The sequence below is a fragment of the Nannospalax galili genome, unplaced genomic scaffold (genome assembly GCF_000622305.1).
Source record: "Nannospalax galili isolate Female #2095 unplaced genomic scaffold, S.galili_v1.0 scaffold620, whole genome shotgun sequence".
NCBI classification, from domain to species: domain Eukaryota; kingdom Metazoa; phylum Chordata; class Mammalia; order Rodentia; family Spalacidae; genus Nannospalax; species Nannospalax galili.
The window spans coordinates 1,053,205-1,074,837 of NW_008346824.1; the positions used below are offsets into that span (position 1 = coordinate 1,053,205).

Below are 21,633 nucleotides of genomic sequence, written 5' to 3' on the forward strand. Positions count from 1 at the left end.
CAAAATAACACAAGCTGGGCAGCTCTTCACTGTCTTGCAGTTCTGGAGCCTGGAATTCCAAAATCCAGGTGGGGGTAGAGCCTGTGCTTCTGCAGGTACCAGCTAGATCCTCTCTTGACTCTTCTAGCTCTGGTGGAGGCCAGCCATCCTTCAGCTTACAGTGGGACTTCCCCCATCTCTGCCACCGTCCCTCTGTCTCTGTGCCTCTTGTAAGAATATAAGTAAGCTTGGACTAAGGACCCCTAAACCAGTGTGGTCTCGTCTTGACCGGTGATACCTGCAGCGACACTTTTGCCAAATTTTTACATTCTCTTGGAAGAAATGTGCAATTTGGAGGGACACTATTCTACCCAGTATGGTGACCAATGTTAGGGCAGAAAGAGGGATGTAAACCTCAGAAATATCACTGAGCATCTGGTCTCATCTCCCCAGCAGGATTAAGGGGACAGGGTAGCTGCTGATGATGGAGAGGGAGGAAGCCAGGAGCACACAAGCACACAACCAGGGGAGCTAAGCACAGTGAAGGAGGAACTAAAGTGTCATGGCTTCAAGCCAGACATGTATGGATGCTCAGTCAACAATTCCTCTTAAATTGTTCAACCTTTCCTACTGCCACAATTTGAATATTCTGCATGCTTTTTGGAAGTATTCTATTTGATAAGTGCACAGATGTCAAAAAAGAGAAATTTAAGACACTTCCTTGGGAGGTATTTGTAACCATGTTCTAGTTCTATTAAAACCTGGAGAATGCTTCATCCTCTCGCCTTCAGATGGAAATGAAGAACCATGACATTCCAAGTTAAAACAAGAACTCAAATGCATGGATGGGCCACAGGCTTTCGCTCTTTCTCACTTGCACACCAGTTCTGTTGCTGTGGCAACAAATGCTACATGGGGATATCTGGGTTTCTTTCCTTGGAAACACTACATAACAAATGTATGGAGGGACTCGGTTCTCAGTGTAGAAAGAGAAGCAAGGCAGTGAACTTCCTCCACGCCTCCTATGATGCAGATTAAGGAACACAGTGGTCTTCCTGAGGGATCTGTTACACGTTTATATGTTGAAGGCCCCCCCCCATATGTTCCAGTTCTTTTCCTGTTGCCTGGTTACAAAGGGAGGTTGGTTGGCTTCCTTTTTGGTATCTGTATGAATCAAGAGGAAAGAATTATTTTTGAAAGTGGAAGGTGGGGCAGTGGTTTAGAAGGTCCCCCAAGATTTATGGATTTGTGGATAAAAATGGAACTTGCGTACTTCAACCTATGTGAAGAGAGATACATGGCTTTTGAGCTTTTAGTTTTTTTCCCTGATGTGATTACAGTCCCAAAGATACTTATACAGAACAGTCTGACTATGCTTGGAATTGACTAGCTGATCACCTTCTCACTAGTAATTTAATGGAAAGATCAAGAAACCTGAGGGGCACACTAACTGTGTTTACTTGCTCTGCATTTTAGTATTCTAAGAAATGATGCAGCTGGGCGTGGTGGCACACACCTTTAGTTCCAGCACTCGGGAGGCAAAAGCAGGCAGATCTCTGTGAGTTTGAGGCCAGCCTGGTCTCCATAGTGAGTTCCAGGCCAGCTGGGACTGCAGGGAGAACCTGTCTCAAAAAGACAAAAAAAAAAGGAAAAGAAATGATGCAGTAATGAAATAGGTTGTATTTTTAAGATTACATGCCTGAATGTAGGAGAACATTTCTTGCTATATGAAACACTGGTGGTATTCAAGGTACAGACATTATCCCAAAAGAGACTAGAAACTAGTTAGTCTAGACAAGATTACCCAGAGAAGGCATTGGGGAGCCACAGGAAGAGCATACGGTAAAGCATTAAAGTCTATTAAGAGTTCCAACGAGAGGAAGCTGGGAAGCAGCATCCCAGTTAACACGAACAGGACTTTGTTAGCAAACTGGGCTCCTATGGCTGCCAGAACAAATTGCTACAAATGGGGTGCCTTAGATAGCAGAATTTGTTCTCACAATCCTTACACGGGAAGTCTGAAGTCGAGGTGTGGATAGAGCCTTCCATACTCCTTCTGCACAGAACTGTTGACAATTTCTGGTCTCCTTCACTTGTGCCTGCATCCATCACTTTCAGTCTGCATGCCTCAGTCTTCACATGGCCTCCTTCCTGTGTCTCTGTTTATGTTGACCTTCTTATAAGACACCAACCATTGGATGCCCAGCCCATCCTAGTCTAGATAACCTCATTTAACTTGATTACATTTGCCAAGACCCTGTTTCCAAATCATATTCAGGGGTTCCAGGTAGACATGAATTTTGCAGGGAACACTCTTCAATGCAGTGCAGTGGGCAAGTGTCTCATAGACTTGTAGAAAAGTGTCAGTGAGGTGGCAGAGTGGTCATGGGGATAGAGATAGTCACCCCCAGAAATAACCCCAATGGAGGCAGCTAAGGGCAGAAAGAAAAGTGTAAGAGGATACAGAGAAGGAAGTGGTCCACAACACAGGTGTGAACTTTCAGTATCTGACTACCAGAGGCCTGGGGCATTGGGGATGGAGCTCAGGACTTCCCATGAGGCTAACCTTGTCTCCACTTGCATTGTTTCATGCAGCTGAAGACCAGTCATGTGCTTCAGAAAGGCAGCAGGCTTTGTCCAGGCTCTACTTTGGTACCTCAGGCTACCTCAGCCAGCAGGACCTGTTCTCTTCTGAGGAAAGGCAGGTCTTTGGGAGTACAGACACATCCTGCCCACCCATGATCAAGCAGCTCTTTGTTGACTCTGGGCTTCTGCGCTCGATGGCCATAGAGCAATACCAAGAGTTTTCTGCATCAGAAAGCCTACTCAAAGAAGCCATCAGGGCGGTTTTCCCTTCCCGAGAACTAGCTCAGCTTGCTCTCCAGTTTACCACCAACCCCAAGCGACTCCAGCAAAACCTTTTTGGAGGGACATTTTTGGTGAATGTTGCCCAGTTTAACTTGTCTGGAGCCCTTGGCACAAGAGGCACATTTAACTTCAGTCAGTTTTTTCAGCAGCTTGGTCTCCCAGGCTTCCAGAATGGAGATGCACCGACAACCTCAGCCAAGCTTCTCTCTGTGGGATTGGACTCAAACTCTACCCCGGAAACTCTCCATGCCTCTGAGAAGACTGTTGCTATGAATCACTCAGTTATGGGCATCTTTGGCTTCAAAGTCAACATACAAGAGAACCAAAATGCCTTAAAATTCCTAGCTTCTCTCCTGGAGCTTCCAGAATTTCTTGTCTTCTTGCAGCGTGCTGTTTCTGTGCCTGAGGATGTAGCGAGGGACTTAGGAGACGTGCTGGAAATGGTGCTCAGCTCCCAGGCCTGTGGACAGACCCCTGGGAGGCTGTTTGTCCCATCATGCACCTCTGGGGGAAGCTATGAAGAGATCCAGTGCTTTGCTGGAGAGTGTTGGTGTGTGGATTCCAAGGGCAAAGAACTTCCTGGCTCAAGAGTCAGAGGTGGACGCCCCAGGTGCCCCACAGAGTGTGAGAAGCAAAGAGCCCTTATGCGGAGACTCGCAGGCAGCCAGCCAGCTGGCTCCAGCTTTTTTGTCCCCACTTGTACTAGTGAGGGATATTTCCTCCCTATCCAGTGCTTCAACTCCGAATGCTACTGTGTTGATGCTGAGGGTCAGGCTATTCCTGGAACTCAGAGTACACTTGGCAAGCCCAAGCAGTGTAAGTCTGTTGGGTATTTATAGACTTTTCAGTCTCTCTTTAGACCAGAACCCAGTACATTGCAAGAAACTGAGTTTAGTCATGGCTAAAGGGAAAACTTCAGTTAACAGAACAATTAGCTGTCTAAGCAAAGCATTATACAGGGAAACCCGGACAGCATTAGCCATTTTAGTGAGCTAATGGGAGATTTGCTTGTCCTTAGGAACATGCATATGGACTGAGGAGATGGCTCAGGCAGTAAAGTACTCACTATACAAGCATGAGGACCTGAGTTTGGATCACCATTATCCACCTAAAAGCACAATGGGTGATGTGCATCTGTAACCCAGTGCTAGGGGGCAGAGGGCAGGTGGAAACAGGCAGACCTGCGAAGCTCACGGGCCAGTCTAGCCAAATCAGCAAGCTTCAGGTTTTAGTGAGAGACCCTGTCTCAGAAAAATAAGGTAGAGAAGGATTGACGAAAACATTCAACAGTGACTTCTGACCTCCATATGCATACACGTGTGCACAAACACACACATACACACAAACATACACGCATGCACAAGAGAAAGTGCCACACACATTTCTATGGCGCAGGTCAGTACTTGGGTTAGCCACCAGGTGTCCTCTGGTTGGATATCATTTATAAGTTTAGGACTGTCAAGGTTCCTGCCTCCTTATAAGTTTAAATGCTTTAGACAGGGAGGTGGCCACCTTGATCTTTGTAGCTTATTCGATATGTTAAATACCTGCTCTTGTTTCTACCCAGGTCCCAGTCCCTGCCAGTTACAGGCAGAGCAAGCTTTCCTCAGAACAGTGCAGAGCCTGCTCTCTAACTCCAGCACCCCACCTGCCCTCTCCAACATCTACATCCCACAGTGCAGTGCCAGTGGGCAGTGGAGACGAGTGCAATGTGATGGGCCCCCTGAGCAGGCCTTCGAGTGGTATGATCGATGGAACACTCAAAACAGTGACGGCCAGGAGGTGACCCCTGCCAAACTGCTGATGAGGATCCTAAGCTACAGAGAAGCAGCATCCAGAAACTTCAGTCTCTTTCTTCAAAGTTTCTATGAGGCTGACCAGGAAGGCATCTTCCCAGAGCTGACACAGTACCCTTCTCTTCAAGATGTCCCACAGGCATTACTGGAAGGGGCCCTGATTCAGCCTAGAGAGAACATTCTCCTGGAGCCCTACCTCTTTTGGCAGATCCTAAGTGGTGAGGTCAGCCGGTACCCAGGGTCATACTCAGACTTTAACGTGCCTTTGGCACACTTCGACCTCCGGAGCTGCTGGTGTGTGGATGAGGCTGGTCAGGAACTGAACGGAACTCGGGCTGAGTCAGGCAAGATCCCAACATGTGAGTTGACTCATGTGAAGAGATAACTCTGTATTCTTTGAAAAGGCTGTCTGGTGGGAAGGTACTGAGTGATAATGCAGTAATGGAGTTCAAAGATGACCAGGAGCATCCTTGCAATGTTTGCCCGAGAGAATCAAGGTTCAAAGAGGGCATGTGAGTTCATAAGTTGACAAGGTTAATACAGTCCTATGGTAAGATAGGAGAAGGAGACAGGATAGTCCCTGGAAGACCCTAGCCAGGTATCCTGGCATACACAGGGGTGATCAATAAGAGACTCTGCCTTAAACAAAGTAGAAGGTGAGAATCAACACCTGAACTGTACTTTTGATCTCCACATGCATACCATGGCATGTGAGCCTCCATACTCATATACATGAATATGTAAACATACACAGACCTCCCACACACATACAGAGAAGGGAATCAAGACATATTTGATTAAGAACACAGTCATGTTTTGAAATTTCAGAAATTAAAGGCTCCTGTTCATCTCATGCCCTCAAAAGAATCAAAGGAGCACCTCCTCCATTGAACTCACTATGTGTCTGGTAGAAATAAGTATCACCAGGGTATCTTCCCTTCTACTGATAACTATGGGGCAGCATGTACATGCCCTGTACCAAGCCCTTCAATTATAGACCCTCTCAGAATGATTAAAGCATCTCATGAGAAATTGGAATAGAGGTGCCTGTAACCCCCATTGTTCAGGGGGCTGAAGTTTAGAGAAGCCAAGCACATTATCTATCATCAGATAGCTAAAAAAGTGAGTAAACAGTAGGGACCAAGGGCATTTCTGGGAGACATGCTCTTTACACAAGCACAGGAATAAATCTATGGATGGCAGCACTTGTCTGTCCACCTGTATCTCAACCTCTACGTCCAGCCACCCACCCACCTCCCCATACCTGTCTATCTTAGATATAGTTCAGATCAGTGTTTCTAGGGTAAGACTGTCTAGATTGGAATTCTGAGTCAGTTACTTATCTGGGAACTTGCTCAAGTTATATGATTTCTGCAGGCTGGAGTCTCATCTGGTTAGCTTCACTGTCAACTTGGAACAGCCTACAACTATCTGGGAAGAGAATCTCAGTTGAGAAATTGACTAGATCATATTGACCTGTGAACCTGTCTGTGAGGGACTGTCTTGATTACTAATTGATGTAGGAGGGCCCACTGTGGGTAACACCATTCCTTAGGCAGAGGGTCCTGAACTTTATAACAAAGCTAGCTGAGTATAAGCCTGTCTGCCAGTCAGCAAGCAGCATTCTCCAAGGTTCCACTGTACTTCTTTGGTTGCGAAGTGAGTTAATTGGTTGTAAGTAATGCTATGTAGAATAACAAACAGGCCTGCCTTCAAGTTCTTACCTTGACTATTTTCAATGATGTAAGCCAAATAAATCCTTCCTCTTCCATGTTGCATTTTGGTCAGGATGTTTTGTCACAGCAACAGAAATGAAAGGAGGACACATGGGACTGAGGAGTATCTTCTCAGACTTACACAGATTAAATTTTTACGTGGCATGGTGTGAACATTACGTATCACTAATCTTACGGAGGTTCCCTCATGAATGCTGAGCGAATGAGGGGAAGAAGACAAAGCAGAACGAGCTGGGCTTGGTGAATGATTCCATCTGTATTTTTATTGCCCTAGGTCCTGGCTCCTGTGAGGAAGTGAAATTTCGTGTCCTGCAGTTCATTAAGGAAACAGAAGAGATTGTCTTAGCTTCCAACAGTTCTTCCTTTCCCCTGGGAGAGAGTTTCCTAGCGGCCAAGGGAATCCAGCTGACCAATGATGAGCTCAGCCTTCCTCCTCTCTACCCATCCCGGGAGGCTTTCTCTGAGAAGTTTCTGCGTGGGGGCGAATATGCCATTCTTTTGGCTGCACGGTCCAGTGAGTACTATGTGCTGAAGTTTCTTACAGCATCTCTTTGGGGAAAGCATAAGTTTGCATTTGGCTCTCCAGGATTTGGCTTGGTTGCCCCAGTCTGTTGGGTTTCTGGAAAGGCAGGGTGGCTCTGTGACCCCAGCCACAGCTTTTCCCAAAGTCTTGCAGATCCTCCAGTGGAGCTACCATGGGTTCCACACTGTGTACTGCAGATGGTGCCTGCAGGCTTGAGAACACAGCCTTGTTAAAATGCTAGTGACTCTGTATACTTCCTCCCCACCACACAACTGTAACCGTTCCCCTTCATTCCCAAGACTGAAGGGACTACCTGGAGGAGAAAGCAGAGGACCCTCATTCCTGAGGAACCATTGCTCATGTGAGCCCATCCAAAGAGCAACTCCCAAAGGCTTATGTCAACTTTGTATGTGACAGAGGAAGAGAGCCATAGTTATGTGGTTCAGTAACAACTGCACAGTGCTTGAACCAAGCTCCTGAGCAGACACTTGCATGCTAAGCTCTAAGCACACAGTCAGATCTTTGTGTTAATCCTCTAACACTTTCAAAGAACAAAGCTTGATTCTTACACCATCTTGCCACCGTCTTGATTCTTACAACAGAGAAGATGAGTTATTGGTTAAGTCACTGTGCATCTACTAACTATGGAAGTTAAGGTGAACAGCCTGGTGATCCAGGCTTCAGGTCCATACCCTCAATACCTTGTGCTCTGTTCAACTGATCTTGGGGCACCTGGAGTCAGTGCCAAGACCTAGATCATCTGAGAGCCAGTGTCCTTCCTTCTCTGCCCACAGCTTACTCTAGCCAGAGGCTCTGACCCCACTGAGTTCTCGCTGACCTCATATCAACAGGGATATGGGATCCATCTCTTTCTTTCTCTCTGAGCCTCACCTGGATCTCCATCCCTTCTAAGTACTCTCAGGGGATTCTCTGTTTAAACCATTCCAGGCTTGAGTGACAACACTTGTGCAAAGCCAGAGTGAATCCCTTGCAGAAGGATGGAGACTTCCTACCTTCCCCTGGTGGTGTCTGCTGCTGGTTGGGAATGGTGTCTTTAACCCCAGAGAAGGATTTCACAAAGTGCTCCATTTCCTGCCTTTCTCCATTACCAGACCATTGCTCTGGAGGCCAACGCACGGTACCATCCTAACCTTCCTTTGTGTCCAGGGCCTGCTCAGCACCTGGTCCAGGCAGTCCTGTGGTCACTTGCCTTGCTGCTCCCTCCTCTTTCCATGCCCCTTATTCTGCCTAGTTACCCCCTTTCTCTATTCCCCAGAGACCTGGGCACTTCTGATTCTGACAGGAAAGTAGTTACTTGAAATTTTGTGAATGGATGGAGCTTGATGCACTCACAGGGAGAGGCCCCAGTGGCCCTTCACAGTATGGGGATGCAGAGGAAATGAAGCTGCTGGTGCCAGAGATTTGTCAGTGCATGGCATGGTGACATTTTCTTCAGAAGTCAAGTTGAGAAGTTCCTCTCTAGCTAGCCTCATGATTTTGCATGCCTGAGGCTACAAAGAAGAAGATTCTAGAAAGAATGAGGCATCCCAGCTGCACTTTACTTTGAGGGGCTGGGGATTGAGGGCCCAGAACAAAGATAGACTGAAGGCCACAAAATACCTATGGCCAACAGAACATGGCAGCATTGTCTAGAATCTGGTGAGGCTGGAGAAAAGCATGGCACATGGCTTATCACCTACTAGCTCTTTTGATATGGTATATAACACATAACCCTGAGCAAATGCAAGTTGGCTACTTGCTCCTGGTTATATAGTCAAGAGGTGTGGTATCTGAATTTACACAGAGGCTTATCAGCTTCAAGAGCCCCATGCATAGCACCAGGCTACTTCAAAGGTGGTTTCTGATGGGGGGTTGGTGCTGTCCTTATATCTGCAAGATCTTCTTCTGGAACCATGAAGCCCATTTCCAATGTGCAGCAGGTTGGGAAGAACTCCCCTAGTATGCAGAAGACAGCTACTGCCCCACTTGTACCAGAGATGGCAGTCCTCTGGGATCTGGAGGAGGAGCCACAACCTTAGCTCTGGCACCCACATTTGTAGAGAGGAGATTGCAGGCCAAATAGGAGAGACAACAGTCATGTAGGAGAGTGGTGGGAGCCCAGGATGAGGAGCTGGGGGACCTGAACCAGATGGCTGCATGCTTTGGCTACTGCTCACCTCTTTGCCTCGTCTCAAGGGTGCATATGCATGGCCTTTATGTCAATTCTCTCTCTTTCTCTCTCCTTCCCTCCCTTCCCTTTCCCTCCCTCCCTCCTTCCTTCCCTCCCTCCTCCCTCCCTCCCTTCTTTCTCTTTTGCTTTCTTTCTTTCTTTCTTTCTTTCTTTCTTTCTTTCTTTCTTTCTTCTTTCATTCTCTCTCTTCATTTCTTCCCCTTTTTTTCATATCAACCCCAGGACTCCCCCCTTTTTTTCTTTTAATTTTGAGAGAAGTTAACTCCCTAAGTTTCCCATGCTGGCCTCGAACTTACTCTGTAGCCATGACTGGCCTCCAACATGAGATCATCTTGCCTCTGCCTCCTAAAGGGAAAGATTACTAAGTTTCCCATGTTGGCCTTGAGCTTACTCTGTAGCCCTGTCTGGCTTCCAACTTGAGAGCCTCTTGATTCTGCCTCCCAGAGGGAGGATTATAGGTAGTTGGGATTACAGGTTTAATTATTTCTTGAGTACGCGCCATGAGCCAATGTAAAATAAGTGTGAATCCCTGCATGAATCCTAAACACTAGCCTGGGAAAAGAACACTTACACAAATAGATCAGCATGTACCTGTTGTGTTAAAGGCAGTGAATGCTGTACAGAGGTGGGGGAGAGGTAGGGGCAGATGATGTGTGGAGGTAGAGGGAGAAATAGGGGTGGATGCTATGCAGAGGAGCCACATGGGGTGGAAGAGCTGTGGACTGGGTGCAGAGTCCTTAGCAGGGTTCACTTGGCCTTTCTCATTGAGTTTAGTTCTAACATGGGTGACAGTTCTGAATTTGTGGAGCTGTTGGGAACATTGGGTAAGGTTCTGTGGATTACAAGGCTTTGAAGAGCAGGAAAACAATTCATAAGAGTGTGGCAGAGAAGACTAGGAGGACAATCAGCATGGGCTGGCCCCATGTGGTCAAAGCCTACCCTCCATGTCCTGCTGCAAGACCAGGGTTAAGTGTCTTATCTGTCTGCCTTAGTGTTGTCACTGATCAGCTGAGTTGAGAATGCTTTATAGACCCATGGAGATAACTCAGTTAAGCATGTTCTAAGTCTGTCTAGCCCATAGCCCTATGGGCCACATATATCCCAGGATAACTATGAATATAGCCCAACACAGAACCATGAACTTACTTAAAGTGTTATGAGATTCTTTTGAGATTTTAGTTTTGTAATTCCACGGTATGGTTCTTGAGTGTGAACTTTGTAGATGACAATGTCCTGTTGCAATGTTAAAAGGTTGAACACATGACTGTGTGGTGTCAACCAGTGGACAGTGCCTGGTACCTTCACTGCTCATGACTCTTATCTGGAGTAAGGTGGCATGAAGCTACCCACTGGCCTAATCAGCTCTATGTGAAGTTACCAGAGAGCTACAGAGATTCTTCCACCTGCAGCCTACGGTTTATGTTTACAGAGCAATCTGCTGAGCACCTACCAGCTGTCCAAGGAGCCTCTGTGATGCTTCAGGTTGAAATGTTTGTCAGTTTATAGGAAGGCCATCTTATGTGGGATCAGGGCATGTTGAGAAGTGTGCTTGGCTTATCTCAATGACAGAGCCCAGGGGCCAACTTCCTTACTCTTCTTTCTTTCTGTGGCTCTAGCCTTGAACTTCTATAGGGGTCGCCGTGCTTCCCTGGGAGAGTCAGCTGGAGCAGTCAGCCCTCTGCAGCTGGACCCCTATGTACCACAGTGTGATGCTCTGGGGAGCTGGATGCCTTTGCAGTGCCACACTGGGACAGGTAAGAGGACCTTAGGATGGCAAGTGAAATGGGAGGCGGGCAAACCAGATCTTGGCCCCTCTAGCAACTAGGACAAACTCTTAGCCTCTCTGGCCTGGTCCAGGCCCCTTGCCTTACACAGGGAAGGAGGGACATTCAGTCAACCTGATGTCAATTGCTTGGGTTCTGGGAACATTGGATGCTAAGGTCCTAGAATTATAGACAATGTCAGGCAGGGGGCCTGGACCAGGCGACAGATAGGCCACCTTGCTGTAGTCCTATGACTGAAAAGCAGGGAAGTCGTTCACAGGATGCTCAGGAGACTCCCCAGCATGCATCCTAAGCTTCTTGCCTGTGGCTGTTTTCCAGGTTACTGCTGGTGTGTGGATGAGAGAGGCGAGCTGATTCCAGCCTCGCTGACTGCCCGCTCCTCCCAGAGGCCCCAGTGTAAGTGAAGCCTTCATCTGCCTATGCTTCTGGAGCCAGCTTGGTCACCCAACTGAGAACTCAAGTGTCTAGCCCTTCAGACTATCCCTGAGTATGCCCTGGACACAGTTTCCCAAGTCCCCAGGCCTGGGGCTCATGGTGACCTTGGCCCTTTCTCACTGGTTCTCCTACTATGGGTGTGCAGGGAAGAGCTAGACTAGTGACAGCCTGACTTTGGTCCCTGGGCCCTGGCTCCTGGGCAGCTCCAGCCACTCTTGAGATTTTAGCACCACCTCACATTGTTCCTGCAGCCTAGCTCCCACTGAAGGTTAGCTCTAGGCCATCAGTGAATGACCCCCTGGACCCCTCAAAGCTCCAGACCATTCCTGTGTGTCTCTGTTCCTGAACAACAGCCTGCCTCTCCTCTGAGGTTCCAGCTCTTTGAAAAGCGCTAGGGTTAACCAGGGCTCCCTACCTTCCCTCATCTTCATGACCATCTGCTGAGAACTCCCCTCTCTCATAGGCCCCACAAGCTGTGAGCGATCCCGAGTCAATGGGCTGCTTTCTGCTTGGAAACAGACTGGATCCCAAGGAAACCCAGCCCCGGGAGTCCTGTTCACTCCTGCCTGCCTGGAGGTGAGACTCCGAGGGCTCAGGAAAGGGTACAAAGTGTCATTGACACAGCCTCTCTGGCTGAGGTGGCTTTTCCTTTTTATAAATGTTATTATTTTTATTTTTATGTGTATAAGTGTGTTGCCTGCATGTATGTAAGTGCAATGCTCATGTATGTCATGCAATGCTCAAAGAAATCAGAAAAGAGCATCAAATTCCCCTGGAACTGGAGTTACAGATGGTTGTCAGCTGCCATGTGAGTGCTGGGAATTGAACCCTGGTTGTCTGTAAAAGCAGTCAGTACTCATAACCACTGAGCCATCTCTCCATTCCTGAGGTGGCTTTTCTAGTTTTTTGGTTCATTTGGCTTAATGAACTGGGAAAAGATCACAGGAGTCAAGGGTGTCTGTCCCAGTCCTGCTAGAACCTGGCTATATGTCCTTGGGAAGGTTACCTGCAGGGTCAGGCCAGCGAACCCTAACACAGGCCAGGAAAGGCAGAGTCAACACTGGTAGGTTCTGTTGTGTGGGTCCCCAGCCAGAGATGGAGTTTGGGTAACTGTCATATGACATATCTGTATTATTAGTTACAAGCACTAAGGCCCCTTTTAAGGCTCCTGATTACCAGTGATTTTGGGCTTGGGGCTAGATGGTTTGGGCCCAACCTGTCACTATCCAGCTCTGGGACATTGCTCCATCACTTCAGAATGAACCTTGACCTTCCCTGTCCTCAAATGGGACAACTTGCCCTTGTTCGTGGGTTGCTGTACCCATCATTTCAGAGCATCAATTCAATGCAGAACCTTCCCTTTTGTTTGAGAAGCTGTCACCAGTTGTTTGCAAAGGGAAATTCTTTTAAGATTTCCTCCCACCAGTAAGTGAGCTGCAAAGCTTTGCCTGTGATGAGGTGACGATGACTTCATTTCAGACAGGAGAGTACATCAGGCTGCAGGCATCAGGGATGAGTACCTGGTGTGTGGACCCAGCCTCAGGAGAAGCGACCCCACCAGACACAAACAGCAGTGCTCAGTGTGAGTAATTGTTCCTCCCCCTGTTGCCCTATGGCCTCCCTAGTGAGCACTGGGTATAGTCTCAGACCTGCTACCCCCACAGCTGGGAACACAAATCCTGATCCCACTGTGCCCACCTTTCTCATCTACAGAATAGGTGCTCTTTCTATCTTAACAGTTCTCAGAGAAGTCAGTGTGGAAGGAGCTGTCTGTGCTTTGGAACCAAGAAGCACTAGCCAGCATCTGTCCCTGCCCAAGGGATCATTAGTGCGTTGGGGGACAGCAACTGTGTTGCCCTGAAGCACTACAGACCCCACACCCCAGAGAATGTCTCCCCAGTGCCATGTGTTTGTGTCCTCTCTGCCGGAGACCACTGAGCTCCATTAACCCCAGGTCCAAGCCAGAACTCTTTGGTATAGCCAAGGGGCCCCAGGTCAGGCTCCTGTGGGGCATCTGGTTCTTTTACTTTGCATTGCTCGTGCTTGGGATCTTGTAACAAATTGTGATCAGCACTTGAAGGGAGGGGACACGCTCTCTTCCAGACTTTTATTCAGTCTGGCTCTCCAGCCTGGAAGGAAGCACTCCTATCCAACTGAGTCTCACAGATTCCCAGCAGTTCTCTAGAAGCCTCCACAGTCCTCTTTGCTAACTCAGGGCCTCCCCATGGCTCCACATTGCACCCTTGCCTTCTTTCTTTCCAACTGCTCGCCACTGAAATGTGTGAGGATGAGCCACTCCAGGCCAGGCAATGGGAGGGACAGGGCAGAGACCCCTGGGACACTGCAGGCAGCTGGCCTAGGGTGGCAGGAGTGGGGGAGGGATGTGATAGCTGTGCCTACACAGGGAGCAGAGGCTGTAGCCCTGCTCCCCACACTTGTCTCTGGCCAGGCCCAGGCCTCTGCGATGTCCTCAGGAGCGGAGCCCTGTCTAGGAGAGTCGGCCCTGGCTATCTACCAGCCTGTGAGGCACACGATGGGGGCTTCTCCCCAGTGCAGTGTGACCTGGCCCAGGGAAGCTGCTGGTGTACCCTGGACAGTGGAGAAGAGGTTCCTGGGACACGCATAGTGGGCAGCAAGCCTGTCTGTGAGAGTAAGTCCTGAGCCACTGGAAGAATCACAGGCTGCAAGCCTCATCCTATACCTGGGCTGGGAGTCTCAGGGAGGCTAAGCTGTAGGAACAGGAACGGGCAAAGAACACGCAAGGGATATGCACAGGGCTGATTGACAGGCTGTGGAAACCAGTGTGCACTTCCAAAGAAACAGCCTAGGTTTGAAATTGGAAAGAGCCTGGTGCTACTACCAGAGGAGGAGTCTGGGATGGCTCTCCCTGTTGTCCTGGTTTGGAGAAGCAGCCTAATTTCAGGATCTCAAGGGAGACTTGCATTTCTGACATCTAGAGAGCTATCAACTTGCTCATTAAAAAAGATTTATTTTTATTATTCCATGTGTGTGTTGGGAAGGTGGTATGTGTATATGAGCATAGATACCCTCAGAGACCACAGGTGAATCAGAGTCCCCGGAGCAGGGGTTATGGTTGTGACCACCTCATATAGGTGCTGGGAACCAACTTGAATCTTCTACAAGAGCAGTAAGTGCTCTTAGCCACTCAACTGTCTCTTCACCCCAACTGCTCATTTTGTTATCTAGAAAGTTATTTGACTATCAGATATTGAGATATACATCGTATGAGTATATATTAGAATACCAAAATAAATCTTTACATTTCAAAATGTACTATTTAAGAACCTACCATAGAGACAATGCTTATAGTTCCAGCACTAAAAGGATCACCAGTTTGAGGCCATCCTGTCTAACATACATAGCAAGACCCTGTCTAAAACAAAAACAAAACAACAACAACAACAAAAGAAAAATCTACCCTGCCCCAATAGGATTATTTCCCTTTTATTTCTCCTGTGTTCTCAAGACTTTGAATTGACATGACCAGGCATGGTAAACTGTCTATGAATACCTTACTTCAGGACAGGGAATAGAGATGTTAGTAAATATTATAGATTAGGCATAGAGGGAGAGGAAAGGCCTGGGCCCTGCCTGAGATCAGGGAACAAACAGGAAAGGGACCAACTAAGGAAAACAGAAAGATGGGCAGGAGCTGGGCTGTAGCCTGGCAGATGCCCATGACTGTCCTTTCTCCTGGTCCCAGGCCCACAGTGTCCACTGCCGTTCTCTGCACCTGATGTAGCTGGTGGAGTGGTCCTCTGTGAGACAACCTCAGGCCCAGGAGGGGCTGTGGTCCAGCAATGCCAGCTGCTCTGCCGCCAGGGCCACCAGAGCGTATTCCCATCAGGTCCATTGATGTGTAGCCTGGAGAGTCAGCGCTGGGTATCGCCACCACCATCCCCCCAAGCCTGCCAGCGTGAGTGACTTCTGGGGTATCTGTCGTACACTTTGCTCCCTCTTAGGGTCATGACTGAGGAAACTCTCTCCCATTTAAATTAAGCCTTTCCATAGAAAGCCAGGTGGCACCAGAGTAGGGGAGCTGGCCCTGTGGAGCACTGCTAGAAGGAGCAGATGTGCTCCACAGCTCCTGGAGTTAGGCTTTATTTGTGGCTCTCTGGTGCCATCTGTTTCATGGGAGAATTGCCATCATTCCAGTTCTCCCGGGGTGTCTTGGATTCAGGACAGACATTCAGCTGGTAGATGTCCCAGCAGCCAAGTTTGGGACCATGTATGATGTGCTTAGTGTTGTTTATCTAGCCTGACAGTGACCTCTAGCCTCTCCCCATGTCCACGTGGACCTCCATGGTAAATGCCTGGCACTGCAGGGGTCCAAGCCCTGTGCCAGATGGATGTCAGTAGCTTACGTAAACACCATCCTCTTTCTGTGCACAGGTCCTTCTGGTGCCACACTGACCCCACCTGACTAAAGCAAAAGCACACACATATGTGACTATGTGGTAGCATGGGGTTCTAGCCATGCCTGACTTGGCAAGGTCAGGCTAGGAGTAGCTCCAACAGACCAGGCAGAACTGGACAACCAAAACTTCAGGATGGAAGGACATCCTGGGTAGAGACTCAGATCCTAGGACTGGTCTGGATCCCTAGGCTATATAGCTGGCTGCCAGTGTCCAGGGAAATATTAGTTGCAAAGCACTCTGGGTTATAGAGGATTCTCATCCAGAAAAAGTCTAAGACGTGATTTGGAAAAATAAGAAACTTGTCCCTTTGTCTGTGGTAGAGTGGTCTCAAGCTGAAATCAAGACCAAGGGGAGCACCATGGAACACTGCACAACCTTAGATACCATCTACTCTTAGCTTGCAGAACCATGTGGCGTGGTGGCGTTCATGTGCAGAGCTGTAGGGAAAATTTTCCAGAAAGAATGTCACAGCCTTGTGAAGCACCCTGGTTTAAAGCCTGAGGTAGCTCTGAGCAGTCACACCAGCGTGTCAGAAAGCAGGAGCCCCTGAGGATGGAAGTGCAAAATGGCAGTGCTGGCTATTTAAGCTAAATGAGGATGGGCTCTTTGTATAGGAAAGAGTCCCACTGACCTGATGTGCTTGGCTGCAGGGCCCCAGCTGTGGCAGACCGTGCAGACCCGAGTGCACTTTCAGCTACTGCTCCCACCAGGCAAGATGTGTAGTGCTGACTACGCTGGCTTGCTGCAGGCTTTCCAGGTCCTCATACAGGATGAGTTGACAGCCCGTGGCTTCTGCCAGATCCAGGTACATGCTGGCCTTCCCCACAGTGAGGACTTGGGCTGAACGTATCAGCTGTCAGGAAACCTCAAGTGGGGAAGGGACTTTCCAGTGCCTCGTCCCTGGGAGCAGGGTGGTGGAAGATTACAGGAGTAAATGCATGCCCTTTAGGCTTCTGACATGGGCTTGACATCAGCAACTGCTCTGTGTCCCTGAACCAAGACGTCCCTCCCCATGTAGGTGAAGACGTTTGGAACCCTGGTTTCCAGTCCTGTCTGTGACGACTCCTCAGTACAGGTGGGGTGTCTGACTTCGGAGCGTTTAGGAGTGAATGTCACGTGGAAATTACGGCTTGAGGACATCTCGGTGGCCTCGCTTCCAGATTTGCAGAGCATTGGTATGTGTGTCTTCATTACCGTGTTGAAGAAACTGAGCAGCCTCATCAGGCCTCAGACGCTTTCCTTCTAATGGAGCTGGGGAAAGCACCAGCTTTCTCACGACAGTGAAGGAGAGTCATGTGCCTGGCCTTTGGGAAGAGCTAGCTGCATATGAAAACATATATATGTAAGTCAGCAGAGTTCTGCAACAGGGACAAACAGCATGATAAGCAACAGGGAGGCTAAGAGACTTCCATGAGCATCCTTTAGTTCTGATTTTCTCTGTGGAGAGGTGAAGCAGACTGTATGAACGAGCGATGAAGTGGGGAGAGTGAGTCTTCACTGGTTTACAATGTGTATCTACCCTTCCCAGACAGTTATGACAGGGGTGAATTGAGAGACCACAGAGATCTCAGCGGAAGGGCAGAGTCAGTGGTATGAGGAATGTCATGAGTCTGAGCCATGTTTCCATGAGCTTTCTGGTAGCCTAGGAGGTATTCCTCATATTTCCAAGCAGGGTCTGAAGGGTAACTCCTATTTTTCTTCTATCATCCGGTGGCAAGACAACCAGGGTCACTCAGTAGCTAGAACTTATTCTGTTCTATGGACAGAAATCCCAGAAAACATGACTAAAGCATCTCTCAGGAAGCAGGCTGCAAGTCTATCACTCTTTTTGGCCTCCTCTTGTTGCCATGGCAATAATCTATAAATTAGGGATCCCCTCAGCCTACCCCTGAGAGAGCCTCATAACTTGGAAGCATTTGATATTGCAGAAACCGAGATGTTTGTCCCCTCCTTCAATGTGGGGACAGTAATGACTGGCTTCAGGCCATGGCTGGCTTTCCAATGACAAGTTGCAACATGGATGTTTGCTATATACACGGATCTTCCCCAGCACTTCATGTGGCACTCCTTTGATTTCTTCTTGGGAAACTATATCCATCTTCATGTTTAGCAGAATAGTAAAAGCTGTGTTGCCTCCAGAAGGCCATGCCTTTCCTGTGGGCAGCCCCTATAGTCATGCTGTCCCTCGGGAACCTCCCCATCTGAAAGCATTCCCATACCTACTGAGCAGATGCAAACACCCAGGCTCAGAGGTGGTGGCTTCTGAAGACTGCGGTGGCTGAGTATCTGGATAGCATACCTTAGATTAATGACAAAGCGTACTATTTTATACCAAGTTGCATCCCATTGGTGCCATAGAGCCCGAGACTTGGACTGGAGTTTGACTTGTATGTGTGACTCACTTGTAACCTTGGGCCAGCCAATCTTGATCTCTGAGCCTGGTCTGTCCTTCTGTCTAGCAAGGGAGCACATGATGCCCATATGTCCCTTCCACCAGGATGTTCTACACAGCTGGGCCCTTCTTTATCCTCCTTGACCCTGCAGTGAACAGTTGGGTGACCTCTGCCTTTTCTGTGTCTTACAGAAAGGATCTTATTGGGTCAGGATCTCCTTGGACGCTTTACAGATCTCATCCAAAGAGGCAAGTTCCAACTTGATCTGGACTCCAAGACATTCTCAGCAGACACCTTCCTCTACTTCCTCCATGGGGACCACTTTGGCATCTCTCCCAGGATCCGGTTGGGATGCTTGGAAGGATTCTACCGAGTCTCAACCCCCAGTGAAGATAATCAGGATCCTCTGGGCTGTGGTAAGTGCCCCCCCACCTCTCTGGACTGTGGTCTGGAGCCTCAGAGGCTTCAAGAAGAGCCCCCAAACTCCAAGGCATCATCCATACATTGGTCAATAAGCATTTTCCACTTTCCACTTTGTGTGGGCTTTACCTACTAGTTATTGTCCATAAAGCTGGGCAGGAGGAAGAAGTCAATGTGCAAAGTTGTCCTTTCTGCTAGTTCTGCCCCACCTTGACCTCTGCGGCTGGCTCACTGTCTGTGTCAAGAAATTCACTGTCTGCCTTATAACCTGAGTGGACATTTGGTGGTCTGGTTGTAGCAAGATGTCACTCCTCAACTTGGCCACTTGCCAGCCCAATCTTGTGGCTCAGGGAGATGAGACCTGTTGCAGACTGGCTTCGCTGTTCCTGCACTAGCTGGTGAGCAGCTTTGAAGATCATTTCCACAGGAATGCAGCTGCAAAGTGAATGAAAGCTGTGTCATTTTCTTATTGCTGTCATTACAAATCACCCCAGACTCAGTCTATTATCATGGTTCAGCAGGTTGCATTCCAGCATGGGTCTATGGCTAGAATCAAAGCATCCTCAGGACTGCGTTCCTCTCAGAGGCCCTGGGGGATCTGGCAACACCAGTTTCTAGAGGCCAGCTATACTTCCTGGCCTAGGATCTCTCTTTAATTGTCAAAGGCAACAGCACCATAGCTTTCTGACCCTCCTTGCTTCCTGAATCACATCTCTTTCTGATTTAAGAGTCCTTTTAATGACCCACAGCTGGGAAATTCAGGATGCTCCCCCTGACTACAAGGTTAGTTCATTTGTGACCTTAATTTCATCTGTAGCTTTAATTCCCTTTGGCCGCATAACTTAATGTGCATGTTCTAGGGATAGGGATGTGGTCATCTGTGGGTGTAGCTGGGGAGGACATCATTCTGTCTTATCACCAAAGTTTCAATGGTTTCATGATAAAGTGGGGACCTTCCCACATGGAAGATGGAGAGACATTTTTATTGAGCTGGAGAGAGATGTTCTCAGTTATTTTTTTCTCCATTATTTATATTGGTTGCAACACAAAAGCTACACTGACTTTTCTTTTCTGAAATCCTCACCAGATTGAAAGCTGGATTTGAGCAACGGCTTCATCCTAGCACAGGGAACAGAAGCACAACCACTCTCTGCCAGTATTTGCTGAAGATTTTACACTCTGCAGTATAGCTTTAAAAATATTTATCTTGTCGGGCGTGGTGGCACACGCCTTTAATCCCAGCACTCGGGAGGCAGAGGCAGGTGGATCTCTGTGAGTTCAAGGCCAGCCTGGTCTACATCATGAGTTCCAGGACAGCTGGGGCTACAGGGAGACCCTGTCTCAAAAAGACCAAAAAAAAATTATCTCACAAGAATACGTGGTAACAGGGCCTTTTCCCCTGAGACAGATCAAGAGACAGAGGTTCTGTTAGGTGGTTTTGTGCAACCTGAAGTCATCAAACCCAGGATCAGTGGTTAGAAACCCCAGGCCTTCTTGAACCAGAACCCATGATCTGCCTTTCTACCCTCCCCCCCAGCTGCTCAAATAGGAGGATGAAAAATTGGAGGAGTGGCAGGTAGCACCTGCCGGCATGGGTGAAACAGATCACAAACCAGGCCAGTCTCACAGACTCCTGCCACTGTATTTCAGACTTTAATATGCACTGTCCCAGGCTTCTCCAATTAATTCTGATAAGTTGGGGTGTGCAGGTTTATGTGCATATAGTGACATATGTATTAATATTATAATACACATGAAATAATGGGCCCTGCTAGAAACATAATCCCAAGGTTCCTTAGGGTGTTTGATCAGTAGTGGCTATCAATTTCTATTATTGTGTGGAGGATTAGCTAGCGGGGCTTTGCCTGGAGGATATACCCTGTGTGGATGATTGGGAGCTCTGGAAATCAGCAGCTGGCATCAGGGTGGGAAAGGCTTCAGTGAGCCCTCTGAGAAGCACAGGGTGGTGTCTGAAGAAAGGGCCTGAGAATAGGCTTCGCAATCTTTTTCTGTAAAGGGCCATGTAACCAATATTTGTGACTTTCTGGGCCATGCAATATTGTCTCAATAGCTTGATTCAGTCCCTGGAAAAAGCAAAATGGGACGAGATTCCAATAAACCTCAACTTACCGATGCAGAAGGCCAGCTGCATTGGTAGAGTTTTGCAGCTTGGCCGCCTTGCTCCAGATAAACACTGCTGTATCTTTTCTTTTCTTTCTTTCTTTCTTTTTTTTTTTTTTGTCTTTTTGAGACAGGGTCTCCCTGTAGCCCCAGCTGGCCTGGAACTCACTATGTAGACCAGGCTGGCCTTGAACTCGCAGAGATCCGCCTGCCTCTGCCTCCCAAGTGCTGGGACTATAGGCATGTGCCACCATGCCCGGCTGCTGTATCTTTTTACTGGCTCACAAACATCCCACCATTCAGCCTTCCTTCTCTCTTTAGGAAGAAAGGTCCAGAATGAGTTCATGAAAGCAACACAGAAACCTTGTTTTTTCTCCAGTATCCGTGCTGACATCTGACAACCCTCAGTGGGTTTCTCACATGTGTGGCCTTGTTGGTATTTCTGTCCAGAGTTGAGTGTGCCCACCCTATGTTGTGAGGAAGCTGGGACCTACAGCTTCCTGTACACACGTAGGAAATTGATCTTTAGAGTCAGACACACCTGGGCTTGAGTCCTGTCTCTGGCACTTTATCATTCTGGGAAAAGGGAAGGGAAAAGTTGATTGTCCTCCCTAAGAACATGAACTCATTGATACAAGGCACATTTCTCTGCTTGTGACCCACTCTCAACAAACGCCCCTGCTATTTGGCAGTGTAGACATGAGTGCGTGTTGGCTTTATCTGCCTCTGGATTTTTGGTTCCAGTCCTGCATCACACCTCTCCCTTCTCGACAAGGGAGTTGCAGTGAAAGCTTGTACTCTGAGAAGTAAGTTTCTGCTTCTTGGCTCCTTTCCTTCTAAAACACATCTGGAACACAGCTGTGGAGCTTCAAGGAAGAGCATTGTACTGTGGAGGTGAAGCAGGGTTTCTCCGTGTCATCTTCTGGGTCTGGTGTTGGTAGCCCCCTG

At 48.3% G+C, this 21,633-nt stretch overlaps 1 protein-coding gene across 1 annotated transcript in view; it reads left to right on the plus strand.

The window, feature by feature from the left end:
* The window catches only part of Tg (thyroglobulin), an 83,735-nt gene that overhangs the window by 14,010 nt on the left and 48,092 nt on the right, over positions 1–21,633 (plus strand). The window contains exons 9-20 of the mRNA XM_008843188.1: positions 2,575–3,663; positions 4,415–5,002; positions 6,654–6,893; positions 10,710–10,847; positions 11,196–11,273; positions 11,776–11,888; positions 12,792–12,894; positions 13,762–13,962; positions 15,037–15,249; positions 16,402–16,556; positions 16,770–16,926; positions 18,336–18,560. Coding sequence (XP_008841410.1) covers positions 2,575–3,663; positions 4,415–5,002; positions 6,654–6,893; positions 10,710–10,847; positions 11,196–11,273; positions 11,776–11,888; positions 12,792–12,894; positions 13,762–13,962; positions 15,037–15,249; positions 16,402–16,556; positions 16,770–16,926; positions 18,336–18,560 — 3,300 coding nt within the window. The remainder of the gene's footprint in view (positions 1–2,574; positions 3,664–4,414; positions 5,003–6,653; positions 6,894–10,709; positions 10,848–11,195; positions 11,274–11,775; positions 11,889–12,791; positions 12,895–13,761; positions 13,963–15,036; positions 15,250–16,401; positions 16,557–16,769; positions 16,927–18,335; positions 18,561–21,633) is intronic.